The sequence below is a fragment of the Melampsora larici-populina genome, assembly GCF_000204055.1.
Source record: "Melampsora larici-populina 98AG31 unplaced genomic scaffold MELLAscaffold_88, whole genome shotgun sequence".
Taxonomy (NCBI): domain Eukaryota; kingdom Fungi; phylum Basidiomycota; class Pucciniomycetes; order Pucciniales; family Melampsoraceae; genus Melampsora; species Melampsora laricis-populina.
This window is the reverse complement of record NW_006768852.1, coordinates 195,726-213,802: the sequence shown is the minus strand read 5'-3', so window position 1 is coordinate 213,802 and position 18,077 is coordinate 195,726. Positions and strand designations below refer to the sequence as shown.

General features: G+C 43.2%; 1 protein-coding gene across 1 annotated transcript; it reads left to right on the top strand.

Moving 5' to 3' along the window:
• Positions 1-8,481: 8,481 nt before the first annotated feature.
• On the top strand, positions 8,482-10,285 carry MELLADRAFT_95733 (uncharacterized protein; the record flags this gene model as incomplete). Its single annotated transcript, XM_007418297.1, has 9 exons — positions 8,482-8,660; positions 8,770-8,838; positions 8,882-8,970; positions 9,039-9,379; positions 9,465-9,645; positions 9,735-9,834; positions 9,931-10,009; positions 10,051-10,077; positions 10,133-10,285. 9 exons carry the CDS (start codon positions 8,482-8,484, stop codon positions 10,283-10,285), a joined length of 1,218 nt encoding a protein of 405 aa, XP_007418359.1.
• Between the last annotated feature and the right edge of the window lie 7,792 nt (positions 10,286-18,077).

The window sequence follows — 18,077 nt, the reverse complement described above, 5'->3', positions numbered from 1 at the left end:
ATGAGGTTATGAGATCTGAATGAGAAAGGGAGAGTGGAGAAGAGGAAAGTGGAGAAAGATTAAAAGAAAAACTTACCATTATGTGATCTGGGAAAGGAGGGGAAGATAACGAATGCGATTGGAGGAAATCCTAAATAGATCGGTTGGGGCAAATGATGTGAAAGCAGCGGTTGAAGAGGAGGGGCTTTCTGGCGAGATCTAGGAGGAGGGAGGATCATCCTATCATATTAATTTGATTTGATCAATGTGTGTGTTCTTTCTTTTGTGATCGAATTAAAGTGATTGATTTAATAAAAGTCTTGAAGTGTTGTCTTTTGATCTTGAGTGTCTTGTGTTTCATCATTGAATCTGGACCAGGCACTTACATATTTCAAACCTGACCAGATTAAATGTTTTCTCGTAGCGCTAAACTCATTTTAGTTTTAACCGTCTTAGCTCATTTGATGACAGACCAATTAAAGTGGCATAGTAATGATACAGTAAGTGGTGTATGGATAGAGATGGATAAATGAAATGGCTAGGAAAAAGGACTCTGTAGCGTGAATAGTGTGATATGTTTTGTAGGCCCGTATAAGACTTTCTGTTTGTATAAATAAAGCTTTATTGTAGCCTTATATTTCTTTTCTCACTCATTCATTCTTGCTACTTCTCATTTTGTCCATCACCTTCCTAAACATTCTCCATCTACTTCACATCGTCAGGTGTGTATCTTTGCTTTGTTGTCAATTGAATCCAACAAAAGCTCTTAACTTACACTAGCGCTTTAGGTCTGCATTGTTATTTCTCTTATTTTTCTCTTTCTTATATTTCTAATGAAAATACTCATTCATTCTTGCTACTTCTCATTTCCTCCATCACCTTCCTAAAAATTCTCCATCTACTTCACATTGTCAGGTGTGTATCTTTGCTTTGTTGTCAATTGAATCCAACAAAAGCTCTTAACTTACACTAGCGCTTTAGACCATATTTTTGGTTTTTACTGTTTTGCACATTACCCATTTAGGTGCATATGAAACATTATCAGTACTTTACTCCATCAACATGTCGACTTCGCCAACAGAACCACCTCCTCTTGTAAAGACAAGAATAGTATACGCCACCGATGCTCCCTTAAATCCCGGTCTTGCATCCGCCTTAACTGCTTTGGCTGTTGCCCCTGCGGCCATCCGAATGCAATTGTCTGACACGAACTACGCCGTCTGGACAACGTGGATGGAGAGCAAACTGGATAATCTTCAAATTTGGGGGGTTGTCAATGGCACCCATATTCTCCAACAGAATTCCCCCGCTGAGGATTTGGTATCTTATTCAAAACTCAAGCAAAAAACCTATAACTTTATTGTTTGACATTTGGACAAAAACAACTTAGCTATTGCGACTCAATATGCTAATACTGCTGGTAGTCAGAAGACTGGTGCTGGTCTTTGGAATCATCTCAAGGAGAAGTATATGCCTAACAACGTATTTCATCAAACATTCACTCTCCAAACTTTTTTGCACGTCAAATACACTACTTGTGCTGAATTTTGTAAAGAAGTAAGGACTTCTTTATCGGCTTTATCTAGACTTGGGCTTGCTATACCGGAACATGTTCTTGTTGTCTTGGTCTTGGCTCAATTACCTCGCTCCATGGAATCTTTTATATGTATTATATCACATGCTATGGACGACAAGACCACTGTCAACACCGTTTTGAACAGACTCAAGCAAGACGCTCATCTTCATGCGTCTATAGAAGAAGTCGCACCATCTACCGCTTTGATCTCGGCTGGAAACAAGAACCCTGGTCATGTCTGCACTCATTGCAAGCGTCCCGGTCATCTAGAACCTTGTTGTTGGATCGCCCGCCCTGAATTGAAACCAACTTATGCTTGGGGAAGAAAAACGAATGCTGCTGTGGCTACTTCAGTTGCTCCAGCTGTCGCCTCATCATCTGCCAATTCAACTGCCCCGACTTTATCTGCCATGTATGCTGGAATGGATTTAGCAAATCCTCTGTCAGCACTGTCTTTTCCGTCATCAAACACCACATTGAATGCCTCACTCACTTCAACCTCTACTCTTCTTGATTCAGGGTGTTCTGATGTAATGTACACCAACCGTGGATCATTCTCCAGTTACTCCGAAATTCTATCCAACATCAACATTGGTGGAGTTGGAAGAACTGTTCAAGCTATTGGAAAGGGAGTTGTGGCTGTTCATGGTGCTAGTGGTGTTATTGTTTTTCAGGACACTCTTCATGTTCCCGCTCTTCCCTATAATCTTATTCCTCTCTCTCTATTGTGGCAGAAAGGTTCTCAAATTATATATCATGGTGATGATTCTTTTTCTGTTGTCCGTGGTGATCAGATTATCTTTAATGGTGTTGTTAAGGACCGATTACTTTTTTCAAATTTATCTATTACTCAACTACCTTTCAATAAAAATGCATCTTTTTCATTCAACTTGTGGCATGACCGTCTTGGTCACGTCAATCAAGATTATCTTACGTCGACTGCTGTTCATACTGAAGGAGTTGACAATATCTCTAAAAAGGATTTTTGTGAACCGTGCGCTATTAGCAGATCTACTAGGTTACCCTTCACTGGCAAAATCCCTCGGCTGTCTCATCCTCTGGACGTGGTTCATACTGACTTGTCTGGAAGAATTACACCATCTACTCCATCTGATTATGAATATTTTATGAAAATCACTGATGGATTTTCCTCTTACAGATGGATTTATCTTTTACGTTTTAAAAATGAGGCTCTTGACCAATTCAAAGCATGGAAAACTCAAGTTGAGCATATGACTGGATGTGTGGTAAAAAAGATGGTTAGTGACGGTGGTGGTGAATATGTTAACAACCTCTTCAATGAATATCTCAAAAATGAAGGTATCATTCACGACATCACTGCATCTCATACGCCCCAGCAAAATCCTTTTTCTGAGTGTGGGAATCAAACTACAAATGAAAAAGCCAGAACCATGCTACATTATGCTTCGATGCCTGCCTTTATGTGGGGTGCGGCTGTGCTAACCACTGTCTCTCTTGAGAATTGGACTGTTTCAAAATCTTGTGATGGGATAACACCTTTTGAAAGCTTACACGGCTCAGTTCCTTCTGTCGGTCACATACGTATCTTTGGATGTGCTGCCTTTTGTCACCACACTCATGGCCATGATGGGAAGTTTGGACCTCGGGCTGAAAAGCTTATTTTAGTAGGTTTTGTTGAAGGCATGAAAAACTATCGATTGTATGATCCGGCCACTGGCAACATCAGTATTTCCCACAATGTACGATTTAATGAATCTGAATTTCCTTTTCTTGAACTTTCCAACAATCCTCATACAACTATTGTTCCATTTACCAAAGAGGAATTGCTGTCACGGGCGCCTATGAAAGTCCGTCTACATATGCCTGCTCTTGCTGAAGAAATACAACAAGAACAAAATAAAATTACTGCAACCGCTCTGATCTCGATCATTGGAAATTCAATTGACAAATCAGCAAACCTTTCTACCCTTGATTTAGAACCTAATCCTCCTAATTACGCCAAAGCCCTTCTCACTCGTAACTCTTCAAAATGTCAAAAAGGAACATTTGAAGAATTTGACTCTTTTGCCGCCAATCATGTTTTTGAAATTGTTGACATCATTCCTAGTGGTCAAAAACCAATCACCACCTGTTTTGTGTACACGAGGAAGTTTGATGACTCTGGATTTCTTAACAAATTCAAAGCGCGATGTGTGGCTCGAGGTTATCTTCAAGAAGAAGGCAAAGATTTTGATGAAACTTTTTCTCCCACTGGTCGTCTCAAGACTCTTCGCGCTGTATTTGGACATGCGGCATCTGAAGATCTTGACATCGTTCAGGCTGATTTTGAAACAGCTTTTCTTAACTCTGAGCTTGGTGAAGGAGAAGTAGTATATATTATGATCCCAGATGGATTTGTCGACTGGGTGAAACAACTTCCAACATTATCCCCCTTTCGCGCCTGGCTTCCAGCTCTCATATCTCGCTGCGGTTCTTTATGGCTCAAATTATTACGATTGCTTTATGGTTTGAAACAGGCTTCTCGGAGTTGGTATCTCACAGTCAAAACGTGGTATTATAAACATGGATTTGTGGTTAGTGATGCAGATGCTTGTCTATTTGTGTACTGTGGTAGTAATCATGAAAGAATTTTGATCTATATGTGGGTGGATGATATTTTCGTTGTTGGAAAAGATGTTCGCTGGGTGCTTGATGCTTTAAAAGGTGATTATCGAATTAAGGATTTGGGTCCCGTAAAGAATATGTTGGGAATGCAGATCACTCGTAATTGTGAACAAAAAACTCTCTCTATATGTCAATCAAAATACATCAAGGAACTACTTAAAGTATATGGCATGGAAGATTGCAAGCATTTAGGAACACCTCTTCAATCTAATCTACCTATTTTACCTGGCACTGAAGATGAAGTCAATGAATTCAAGCTTAGTGGACTCAACTATCGTCGAGCTATTGGGTCACTCAATTATCTCTCTCAATGCACTCGCCCTGACTTATCTCATCCAGTCAGTCTTCTTTCTCAATTTCTTGAAAAGCCTACAATGGCGCATCGGGGTCACTTCAAAAGGGTTCTTTGTTATTTACGTGGCACCAGTACTCTTTGTCTAACGTATGGGATTCAACCAATAAATGAGACTTTACTCAAATTTCAACTGAATCTTAGTGGACCTCCTGTAGCTTTCTCTGACTCTAACTGGGCTGGGTTTACAATCTCTCGAAGCTCTACTTCTGGATATACTTTTATTTTTAATGGCGGAGCCGTTAGTTGGCGATGTAAGAAGCAATCGACTGTGGCGCTCTCGTCTACCAAAGCAGAATACAAAGGATTTCTTGATGCTGAACAGGAAGGAATGTGGATAAGAAGACTTATGTCGGATTTTGGATATGATCAGCTAATTTCTACCACACTTTTCGGTGATAATCAAGGATCCATTGCACTTTCTCGCAATCCGGTATTTCACTCTCACACTAAACATATTGAAATACATTTTCACTGGATTCGAGAGAAGATTCAAGACAAAAGCATCAATATCAAATACTGTTCTACTAATGATATGGTTGCTGACCTCCTTACTAAATCTCTTGATAAATCTAAACTTCAACAATTTCAAAGAGACCTAGGACTAATTGATGCTGGGAGTTTAGCTAACAAGGGGGGGTTTTGTAATTGAATCTGGACCAGGCACTTACCTGTTTTAAACCTGACCAGATTAAATGTTTTCTTGTTGCGCTAAACTCATTTTAGTTTTAACCGTCTTAGCTCATTTGATGACAGACCAATTAAAGTGGCATAGTAATGATACAGTAAGTGGCGTATGGATAGAGATGGATAAATGAAATGGCTAGGAAAAAGGACTCTGTAGCGTGAATAGTGTGATATGTTTTGTAGGCCCGTATAAGACTTTCTGTTTGTATAAATAAAGCTTTATTGTAGCCTTGTATTTCTTTTCTCACTCATTCATTCTTGCTACTTCTCATTTTGTCCATCACCTTCCTAAACATTCTCCATCTACTTCACATCGTCAGGTGTGTATCTTTGCTTTGTTGTCGATTGAATCCAACAAAAGCTCTTAACTTACACTAGCGCTTTAGACCATATTTTTGGTTTTTACTGTTTTGCACATTACCCATTTAGGTGCATACGAAATTGTGTGTGTGAATAAGATAAACTAAATAATCTTGAAGGTGTTTTTTTTAATTTGAATAAGCAATCTTGAGGTGTGAGTTCATCAGTGTGTTCTCTGGGATCTTGGAAGAATTGTGAAAGTGTTTGATTTGTTGATCTTGAGTCGAGTCTTGAGTTATTGAGATAGTGTCTTGTTGTTGCTGAGCTGGTGTGAAGACGTTGGTCTTTATTTTATTATTATTTTTTTTATTTTGTTATTGGTGTCCCGGAGTGTGAAATCTTAAAACTACTCAGGGCCAACCCTGTGCGCCGGTTCAAACCCTTCTGGATTCCAACTTCATCAATTTATTCGAAACAATTATAAATTGTTGGCACCGGTCCAAGTACCCAAATTTTCTGGAAAATCCCCACCGCCGACTAAACCATCTCCCCCCTCTCCAATTGTAAAAGTACACTGCGGACTCAAAATCTGAAAGTAGTAAAAAATCGAAAATCACATAACTCTGGTTATGGAGGTTGTATAGGCGTGTACAGTACACCACCAGGCTCCGCCAGACCTTGCGCATCCATCTACGGGATAAACAAATTTTGACGGGAAAAATTTGTGAAGATAGAAAATTGTTAGATTGCTCTGGTTCTTTTCAAACTGCAACAAAAGGTCGAGGGCAGCTTCACCCCACCTGTAGTTTCATCCGCTCTCACGAGTGGTGATTCTTACCCTCTCCGGCTCAGCCTACGCTTCACTGCGTAGGAGTTCTACAACGTGAGATACACCATCACCGAAGCAGAGTTCTTTGTCTGTCGGAAGTATTACAACACGGGGGGACCCTCGGCCAAGGTCTATCCACAGGCGTATTACCAAAACAACGGCCCTTATGGGTATCATGAGCCGGGTTAATTGTGGTGATTACTTCAACTGGAGGCGACGTGCAAAGGAATATTTGGAAGCGCAGATCAGACTGGTGGGTTTGCCAGAGACAGGTGGGTATGGTAGGGGGTTGAAGGGATCAATAGGTTTCAAAAGGCACGCTTTGGTTGGCCTCTGGGGCATAAAAAGTTATTTGGTTGGGAATTGTTGTTTTGGGGAAAGACAAATATATTCGGTGCATTACTTATAGCCAGCATTGGCCTCCTGGTGCAAGGAGTGATCCGGGAGTCCGGGGATCATTGAATGTCTGACCTATGAGGACCTATGCCTCTGCCTCCAAACCACACAATGCGAGGTTCGAGAGCTCGGCACGGGCAATGTAGAAGACCATTTGGAGAGCCACAGACCTTTAATGAAGGTGAACATTTGCCCTAGTGTGCAAGCCAATTCCCGCCCGCGGGCCGGACGCATGTACCAATGCGTCCTTCCACAAGAAGGAGTCGCAGCCATGCACAGATTCTCGCGTTCCAATACGCTTGACAGTGTACCAAAGGATATCCACACTTCAAGACCAATATCCTGTCCCAAAAATAAGTAACTTATAAGCTTGCCATCCAACTCTTCCTATTGTTCAAATCTTGTCATTGCAGCTTATAAGCTTGCCATCCAACTCTTCCTATTGTTCAAATCTTGTCATTGCAGCTCATCATCATCATATCATCTCATATGATTGTGAACATTGTATTCTAAAATAATGCTATCGAAGGACCTAGCCAAAAAGGTGTCCGCAACCTATCCTGAAATATGGGAATCGATAACCTTAGCGCAGCTCACCAGCTCGCAACGCTGTTGGCGGATTTTATGAAAAGGACCAACAGTTCTTGCGACCCTCACCTATATCGTTCCCAATAGAATTCCTTGGAGAGAGCCTTAATTCCGCACAAGCTCACTCAACAAGGGCATTACCAAAGACTGAATATCTTGTGTTCTTTTTGGGAATTGGTAAATGTACGCTTGTGACCGGATGAGGCATGCTGCGTTGACTGCGCAGGAACTTTACAAATTGTGATCCGTCCGGGCGGCGGGCGGGAATTGGGAATCACAACTCTGCTGATGCTCACTAATGAAGGGAATTTCGACCCACATGGGTAGAACTGGGAGGATCCGAATTGGGTACAGTTCGGTTGCGACCGAGCTCGTCTGATTGACGGAAACACAGCGTGCGAGGGTGGCTCTGGGCTCGGCTACGCCCCACTCGGCTCTGAATTTCACTCCTCTGCTGGTCCTCCCGGAAACAAGTGTACCAGTTGAAATTGACTTTGACAAGTGCATAGATTAGAGCGTGCGACTATTCCACGTCTAGCTGCCAACGAGACACAGCCAGTTGTGGGCTGCTTCTGGAAGTCCAGAGTTGCTGGATCATTTAAGTATTATCGGCCACCTTATTTTTGTTGCGTTTCTGATCTTCTGCAAAATCCTTCTGATGGATCCGTCCAACATGTCTCAATATCTCCCTGCTATGCCTACCCTCAGAAGTGATTTCTTTCTTATGTGCCCGCCCCATTTGATCAGGAACAGTGAGACTAAATGATTTTTGTTTTTCTTTTCGATGAAGACGTTCTGGCAGCAATTCCTGCAAACGTCAATCCATTCGAATACGGCCAGGACGTCATCAACAGCCTTTGATTTCCCAAGGTCCCACAAGCAACTTTCGGTGTACTCATCGTTTTCTCAATCATCCACTTCCTCACCGCCATTGTTTGTCTGGTCATACTCCTTTGCTTCATTTTTCCTAAATCAGCTTCCCAAAAAGCCAAGTATGGTTGGTTGTTTAGAAGGATCTATGTGGAGGACGCAGACGGATATCCGTGTACGCCGACGTCTTATTTACTTTTGATAACGCCAATGATCTTGTATCAAGAGTGAAGCTGATCCTAAAAAAAAACATCAAACATGGATGCCTTTATCATGACTGCATTAGTGGATACCACAGCGCTCATATTGCCAAACAGTGGGCCTTTAATGGCATGCTTTCAATTCCTCGCAAGTGGTGTTGCACAAGCGGAAATCTGGCTCACTTTAGCCGCCTTCAAATCTTACGACACGGCTCCTAAGTACAGTTTGCTACTCTGGTGAGTCTGGCAGCATTTTTTTCGCTTGAACTCTAACCGTGTAACTCCTTGGGGTTTGACAGTTGGGTTCATATCACTAAAAAGGTCATCTTGGTCATCTTGTGCTTAGGCTCTACATATCTTGGCTATTAGCCTACTACGGCTTTTGGGTCACGACTTGGGCCTCAGTCTACACTCGGTAAGTTGACCAGAAACAAAGCGCCTGGAACCTACACGCATAGCGAATTTCAAAGTAAAGAAATATCTGACATGCCACCTCATGCCACCCTTGACCTCTTTTGGCCACACACAGGCTGTATACGCAGGCAACGTACGCAGAAGCACTCAAAACTGCCCCCTTTTACATCAAGCCTCTATTTCTCAATTGTTTCTTTCTAGGCGTACCAATTATGGTCACTTTTGCTCAAGTCGGACTTCTAAGCTGGCACATGAGTTCTTTTTGTCGTGAGCGAGATATCTGGAACGACCTAGTCAATTCGCTGAAGGAAGCAGCAAAGTTGTGGAACAACTTGAATAAATCAACCAATGACGCCACCTCAATTTTGAGCCATGGATTGTTCAAAAACGTGAACGGCGATCCTATTGCGATGGCTTTGGTTGCTCAGACGCGTGCTGTGACGCTGATGACCGCTGACGTAGAGACGAATGATCGTCAGCTGATCCAAAGATCGCAAGTGATGGCCTTTGCTTGGGGTGCGTTCCTTCTGATCACCCTAATAGTAAGTCCCACTACTTTTCAAGCGGTAGCAGATCATGCTGAATCCACATTGCCAAGTAATAATCAACTCCTGGCGTGTTTTTCAGATCTACGCTTCGGCAACTTGGTCATTGATTTCTTTGATTAAGAGTGCTGATACTGAGCCAGTCCGTCGGAAACACAAGATGCAAGTAGGTCTACTAAGTCGACGCAAAAACTCCTACACCGAAGAGGGTGGGGCCATATCTGTTGATAACGAAGAGGCGAGATTGCTTCATCGGGGGTTGCGTAAGTCTCTTCATGACCTTACCAAGGTCTCTAACATATGTCATTGTCTAAAGTTGATGATTTATGACACACCTGTCAACATGTTCTAGGATACCTGACTCTGCATAGCTTAACGATGATTACTGCCATTTTATATTCGAGTGTCGTCTGTTTCATCATGGGCGCTCACGCTGAGGCTATCGTGGTCACGTGAGTTCATTATTCATTGTCCCTTATCTAGAATGATAGTCAATCATCTCGAAACCTTCTTGTGGTCTGACTGCGTCCATGGATTCATGATCGAAGGGCGCACTGGCGGGGATTAGGTTCGTGGCTATCTCTAGCGAGCGGTATTTTTATTGCCATGGCAATGGCGTTTCAATTTGTAAGCTGCGTTCTGTATCTCTACGCGCCTTGTACTACAAGTCTTCTTTTTGGGGAACCATTCTCATGGTGAGTTACGCTTACTCATGGTGTCACTTTTGATCTTTTACCATTGATTGCGCAGTGGCGCGTATGGGTCGATCTAGACATCATCATCCCGGTTCAAGATGCAAGGAACGAACATGAATATGATACATTTCAAGGAGACATTCCTTTGCAAGAGAAGGCGGCAGATCTTGCATACCAATCGCGATCATGTCTGACGATTAAACCCTAGCTATCATCTTTATTCGTTTTATCCAACTTGATATTTGGGTTTGCTACATAGAGGTTGAGTAGTCCGCATGAAGGAAGGAAGAGCCTTGACCAAACTAGATAGCCTTTTTAAGTGGGACATTCTTGAACTGGCTCTTCTTTTTGTTCATTGGCATGGATAAAATGGCTTTGTGCTACATGGTATGTGATCATACCAAAAGTGTGTATGGACATAATAAATGGGATTTTCAGAATCTGCTTGTCTTTATTTATCCGCCTTTGTTCATCTAATACTTTTCGGCTCTCTAGGTACACTCGATATACACTTTCTTTTTTTCCAGTACATCTCCCAACAGTTTGGTATCTTGCCATAAGCTCGTTGATGGTGCTTCTTGGTTCTTATTTTTCTTTACATTCCTTTCACTGTTCTCCGCAAGGATATTGTTCTATACACACTCTCTCTTAAACATTGCTTGGAAGGTCACCAATTTCCCCAAGGATTTGCTCCGCTGCTTCCACCAGGCCACATGAAACTTTGCAGCACCTGACATCCATCCCCTCTCAATGATGGACCTCAGAATACCTGCACAGGCTTTGTAACACTACCAATTTTTTATGCATTGTGTCAAGTGCCTTCTGAGCTCAAGGCTATCAAGCACTATGACTACTTATTTGCCCTGCTCCAGTACAAACCCCTATGGGGTAATGGGCTAACTGTTTCAATATATCACAAGTGCTACAATGTGGTACATGTAATGGTACTTACGGTACTCAAAACAATCAGGTTCGTGCCACCTTTTTCAGAAAATGTCAAAAACATAGATTCAAAGTTGATCTTTTGGCGGGGAAATTCCTGGGAATTCGCTGGAACTTTTTTTTTGGATTTTCCTACAGTTCATTTTCCCTACAAAAACAACATTTTGAAAGCAGGTTTTCAAGAAAGGTAGCACGAACCTGATTGTTTTGAGTACCGTAACTGTATGATTTGGGAATTTGAGTACAAAGGGAGGTTTGGGATGTCACAAGGTGGTTGCTCATTGCTGATTTGAGCCCACACCCAATGGCTCTTAAGCTTCCAAGCAGAGTTGCAGTACCTTGCAAAACACACATAGGAAAGGCTCTGGCCCATGCACCTGTTGGCCCAGCCTGCCCAAGCCTGTCCCAGACATCCTATAAAGCTGCCTTGGCCTTGTAGTAGGACTCTGTTGTGGCCATGAGGTGTTGAGTAGGCTTTTTGAACTGTTCTTCAGACCAGCCAATAATTCACTTAGATGGGAGTAACAAAAAAAATGCGCTACAAAATCCATGTCAGGAAAGACATACACTGACTCCGCGGCATATCTCCTTCCTTACAATAAACTCATTACATATAAGTAATCTACATGTAATCAACCAATTACATGTAGTGATTACAATAAACAACACTTGTAAGACAATTATGTACAAACACATACATGGAATAACCAATTACACATATGGCACACAAGATGCTCATCTCTATTATCCCTTGTATTCAATTACTCTGTTTCTGCTTATTCTATTTCAATTTTTCTCTTACTAAGTGATAGTCAAACAGATATACACACTGTTCAACTAATAATATATATACACAGATCAATTTGGAAGATGATCCTGTGTGCTTTGCTATATGATGATCATTCTAATAGTAATAATGCAACTGAGTTGGATTGGGAACCCAACTTAGCAGCTGTTCACCCAAAACTGACCTTCTGGACGCATGGTGATCACCAAGAATATAAGTCTGAAGCTCTTGTGCTAAAAAAGATGGATTGTAATATGATAAATTAAAAAGGTTATTTGCGGTTCTATGGGGATAAAAGGTAACATACACGCAATCTAGCTTATGAAACATGAAGATCTACATGTACTGTTTATTTGTGATGATATACATGATCACAAGCTATCACTACACCAAATGTAATCTTTACCGGGCGGTAAGGAAAACTACTGACATAGAAAAGTCCTGAGGCAACAGGAAGAGAGCTAAAAATCTGAATAAATATGCACCTTGTTCCTAGATGTTGGGGCGTCATGATGAGTATTTTTTTGTATTTTACACGCAGATATTGGTTTATGTACTAACAATAAACACTGAAAATCATCAAAAACTCACATGTAACAATACCTGAAATTTGGGTCATGAGTATGAAGACAATATTTTGTGGTCTAAAAACTTCAGTAACTTTTGCAATTCTGCTCCAAATAACTCGATTTTTGGTTCATTAAAAAGCTGAACTATTCTCCTTCACCTTCATAATGTTAGTAAGGTGCTATCTAGTCATTTAAACACTCTACATATGTTCAAACAGTTCTGCATGAATAGCTCTGTAGAATCCTTTTTAGACCAGCTACAGATGTGATGTCTCAATGAAAAATGTAGAGGAAAGGCTCACCTTTTTAATGCATTTCAAATCGAGTGATTTGATTCAGAACTGCAGAAGTTATTGATGTTTGAAGATTCCAAAATCCTGTCTTCAAAGTCAAGGGCCAAATTTCAGGTATTGTTACAGGTGGGCTTTTGATGATTCTCAGCCTTTATTGTTAGTACATTAACCAATATCTGTGTGTAAAATACAAAAAAATACTTGTCATGACGCCCCAACATCTAGGAACAAGGTGCATATTTTTTCAGAGTTTTAGCTCTCTTCCTGTTGCCTCAGGACTTTTCTATGTCAGTAGGTTTTCTTTACCGCCCGGTAAAGATGACATTTTGTGTAGTGTATAGTGGCTAGTGTCTAAAAGCGTGAAATGTCAGGCTGGGCAAAAAAATAAAAATAAAAATACATATGTTCAGATTTCATGATACACTAGAGAATAGGTGGGCCCACCCGCTAACCAATTGTGCTCATAAAATGCTCCCAAAACCTGTCGTCACTCCTTAGCACTCAATACATGATATAAAATCTCAAATTAGGCACATAGGGCTCTTAAAGAAACATGCATGAAATGGGTGATGCATGTTTCTTTAAGAGCCCTATGTGTCGGTGTGTGTTATGGTTTACAGTCTGTGACACTTATACACACATGTCACGGGAAAGAGGAGTTACCTCACCCGCACACCCCACGTTGTACACTCCTTTCCTCAGACTGCAATCTACCTAGATTCCTAGTCACCTTCAGTGGTGCAGAACCCCTCACCAGCTGGACTCCAACCCCCGACTCTGATCATAACATATTGCAGTCTCTACTAATCCAAAGGACTCCAGCTCGAAACCAAACAGAACCTATTGAATCAATCGAAGATACCAGAACCAGAACCTAGAATAGTCACCGCTCAAAGACCGATACCCCAGATCTCGTAATAGAAAGAACTTCTCAGATCCGAACCTTATTTACATTCAAAACTCAGATTCGAAAGCTTATTTTAAACTTAGACGATCAGTCACAACGCCTCACTACAGGATTCCCACAGACGACAAACCGGATTCTTCCGAGGACAGTGTACACACAGCGATTTCCCCACCGCGCTCTACTACTCCGCGTGATTCCCATCTCGAAATACCGCCACGTATTCTATTGAGCATGGAAGACTTGCAACGACAACTTGCTGAGCTTACGGCGTCCTTAGCCGAAGATCGCATCGCACTCCAGCAGGAGAAGCTGGCCCGCGAAGACGTTGAACGCCGCCTAGCTGAACTCCTTGATACATGTTCGGCGTCATTGAACCCCACCCCTGCATCGACCAACCCCGCTCCGACTGTTGCAGTAGGAGTAGAAACCGCAACCCAAGGTGAAACACCTACCCCAACGACCAAAGGTCCTAAGGTGTCGACGCCAGATAAGTTCGATGGCACCCAAGGCACGGCAGCCGAAGTATACGCAAGCCAAACTGGGCTGTATATGATGGCTTACCCTTACTTGTTTCCGGACGACCGAACTCGTGTGGTGTTTTTCTTATCGTATCGTACCGGAGCTGCCAGTGCATGGGCACAACCCATGACAAAAGAGTTATTCAACTCTGACACCGCTCACCTTGTCACCTACGATCGGTTCGTGAGGAACTTCAAAGCAATGTACTTCGATACTGAGAAAAAGACCAAGGCTGAACGAGCCCTTCGCGCTCTTCGACAAACCAGATCTGTCGCCGCCTACACCCATGAGTTCAACCTACACGCTTACAACACAGGGTGGGAGGTGCCCACATTGATAAGTCAATACAAACAAGGACTTAAGAATGAAGTACAAGTCGTTATGGTAATGGCCCCGTCCGAATTCACATCATTAGAAGACGTCGCAAACTTTGCCATCAGGATTGACAATAAGTTGCACGGCACTTTAGCTGATGGCCCCTCCACGAACGTATCCCAACCTACAGCGGACCCGAATGCAATGGACATCTCGTCATTCAGGATGAAATTATCACCCGAGGAGAGAGCTAAGAGATTGAGGACTGGTAGTTGTTTCAGTTGTGGTGTTCAAGGTCATATGTCAAGCGACTGCCCGGATAAATCAAAGGGAAAAGGGAGGAGTAAATTTAGGAGTCAAGTTCGTATAGCTGAGTTGGAAGAGAAACTGGCCAAGTATGAAGTTGATCACAAAGGAGGAGATGGAAGAGCGGACTCGTCAAAAAATGGCGCGGCTCAGGAATGACTGATGTGCCTGTCCTGAGCTATAAGGAAGTTGGTATAGAAACTATGATCGGCGCTAGTAAATTAGTTATACGCAATGAAAAAGATCCCAGATTATTCATTCATGCTCATTTATCTGTGCCACCAACTTCCCGAGCCACATCCCCAGACCCTATCCCCTTTGTCTTCCTTCTAGACTCTGGGTTGACACACGACGTGATCAGTGAGTGGAAGGCCAAAGAGACCGGTTTTTGTGAGTCAGCTATTACTAGCAAGCACACAATATCGGCATTCGATGGATCCACCAGCACGGCATCACACGCTGTTGACCTCCACCTCGACCACGACTCCGAACCGACACGATTTGTCATTGCGCGTATCAAAGACAGCTACGACGGCATCCTAGGCATGCCTTGGATCAGCAAGTACGGTCACCTCATTGACTGGCGACAACGACGAATCTTAGGCAACAATGACGCACTCATCGCAACCACGTTAGTGGTTTCGTCCAATCCACCCAACCCTTCTTTACTACCGGAGCCATGGAAGGATGCTAGGAACAGTGACGAGGGGATGTGTGTATTGAATGACACGTTAACATCCCCGCGACGTGAGTCTTTTAATGATCCTTCACCACTCATGCTTGAAGCAGTCGACAAGCTTGAACATTTTCCAATTAGACATGTACCGCCACCCTCACCGACACCGAAACCCCACACACCAATACTCACAACCACGACCGCAGTTACACAAGTAACTTTGTCTGATCCGACAACCACCTCACCAGCCCAGGAGCCAATGAGGCACGCTAGGAAACATGACAAGGGGGCTATTATCCAAGCGGATATGTTGACGCCCCCGCGATGTGAGTCCAGGAACCCTTCAGATGATGATAGTACTCAGACAGTAGATAAGCCGATATCGCATTTGATCCCACAGGAACCTGAAACCCAGCCTGTTATTGCGACTGATCAATCAGTCTCGTCCAATCCGCCACACCCCTCAAGAGCCCAGGAGCCTATGAGGCACGCTAGGAAAAGTGACAAGGGGGCCAGCATCTGCAAAGATACATTCCAGCCCCCGCAATGTGAGTTTGCCACTTCTCCTATACGTGTAGTCAAGAAACTAGTGAGCCAGCAGACACCTCTCCTAAATAGCTCAGACGTCACCATCAACGCCGCCAAAGCATCCTGGTCAACCTCAGCAAAACTAGCAGCAGACGCGAAGAAGAACACGATCATCAAGCCCGTGGAAGAACTCGTACCGACGCACTATCACAGGTACCTTGACATGTTTAGAAAGTCTAAAGCTCAGGTCCTACCACCCCGTCGAAAGTACGATTTCCGTGTGGAATTGAAACCAGGAGCCGAACCCCAAGCCAGCCGCATCATCCCGCTATCACCAGCTGAGAACGAGGCGCTAGACGAGATGATCAATGAAGGACTGACAAATGGCACCATCCGACGAACAACGTTGCCATGGGCCGCACCGGTGCTATTCACAGGCAAGAAGGACGGGAAACTTAGGCCATGCTTTGATTACCGCAAACTTAACGCTCTTACGGTAAAGAACAAGTACCCACTTCCCCTGACAATGGACCTTGTGGACAGCTTGCTAGACGCGGACGAGTACACGAAACTTGACCTGCGGAACGCATACGGAAACCTACGAGTAGCTGAAGCCTGCGAAGACATCTTAGCTTTCATTTGCAAGTCAGGACAGTTCGCGCCACTGACGATGCCATTCGGACCAACTGGAGCCCCTGGATTCTTCCACTACTTCATGCAGGACATATTACTAGGACACATAGGCCGTGACGCAGCAGTTTTTCTTGATGACATCATGGTTTACAGCAAGAAAGGAGCCAAACATCAAGACGTGGTGATGAAGATCTTAGAAATACTGAACAAGCAACAACTCTGGCTGAAACCAGAGAAGTGCGAGTTCTCGAAACCAGAAGTCGAGTATCTGGGACTGATCATCTCTCACAACCGTGTCAAAATGGACCCAGCTAAAGTGAAAGCAGTAGCCGAGTGGCCTGCACCAAAGAACGTCAACGAACTGGAAAGGTTTATAGGCTTTGCAAACTTTTATCGTCGATTCATCACCCACTTCTCAGCAACAACACGCCCACTACACGATCTAACAAAGGACAACACACCTTCATCTGGAGCGCTAAATGCCAAGAAGCGTTCAACACCCTGAAAACCGCCACCTGTGTGCCACAGATTCCTGGGTACTTAACCGACCATACAGACGTACTGTCTCTACGGCTTAGATCCCAAAACACCCCCCCAGACGCCCCCAGACGCGCCAGATCACACCATTAGACACTTCTAACCAGCATATAAGTTGGGAATTGTCGATAACACACCAAAACGACCGCAAATATACAATTCCGAGTCACAATCCGTTTTTTTCAAGTGTTAACTTTTACTTCAAATTTGAGCAGTGTAAAAGGATGCATACCCAGACACATCTGCATCGGTACAACACAGCAGGACTCCGAGTCAAGGATACCCAATACATAAGCCCTATCTCAGATCCGTCTGCACACCCACCATACAAACATAAGTCCTGTGCAGACCCGTCTGCAAATATACAATTTTGACACAGATGCGTCTGTGTTGTTTCGCCGACGTCTTGCTTCACAGACACAGATCCATCTGCGCTATCGCAGTGTGTTGATTCCTATGTACATACTACATCCGAATCAGTGCTGTGCAGACCCGTCTGCAATTTGGCTGTCGATCTGTGTCTCAGTAAATCAGAAACGCCTCATTACCACTTCCCCTCACGACAAAGAAGTCCTCACTGTATCACGGAATGGCCACCCACAAAGAATAGAAAAGCAGTTGTTTTTTATATTATATACAACAGCATCACCAAATCATCAATACCTCAAAGCATGGATCTGTAATTACATGAAAGCAAGTACACAATGTGAGCATGTATCATGCCATTACCCATTCTAAACCAACATCGTGCAATACATCTACTCGATCTCCTTGGTAAATTTCTTCGTCATCAGCTACAGGAAAATGTAGCTCCTCCATATCCTCCTCGTCTATGCCTTCAGCCACATACGGCACCGAACTCAGTAAAGTAGCCCAGGTATTTCGGTTCCTTGCCACTAGAGCCACCCAGCAAGCCTTGAGAATCGAGTTTGGCTCTTGAGGCTGATCACAGTAAGGCTCTGTTTTGTCAAGTAATAATCTAATATAC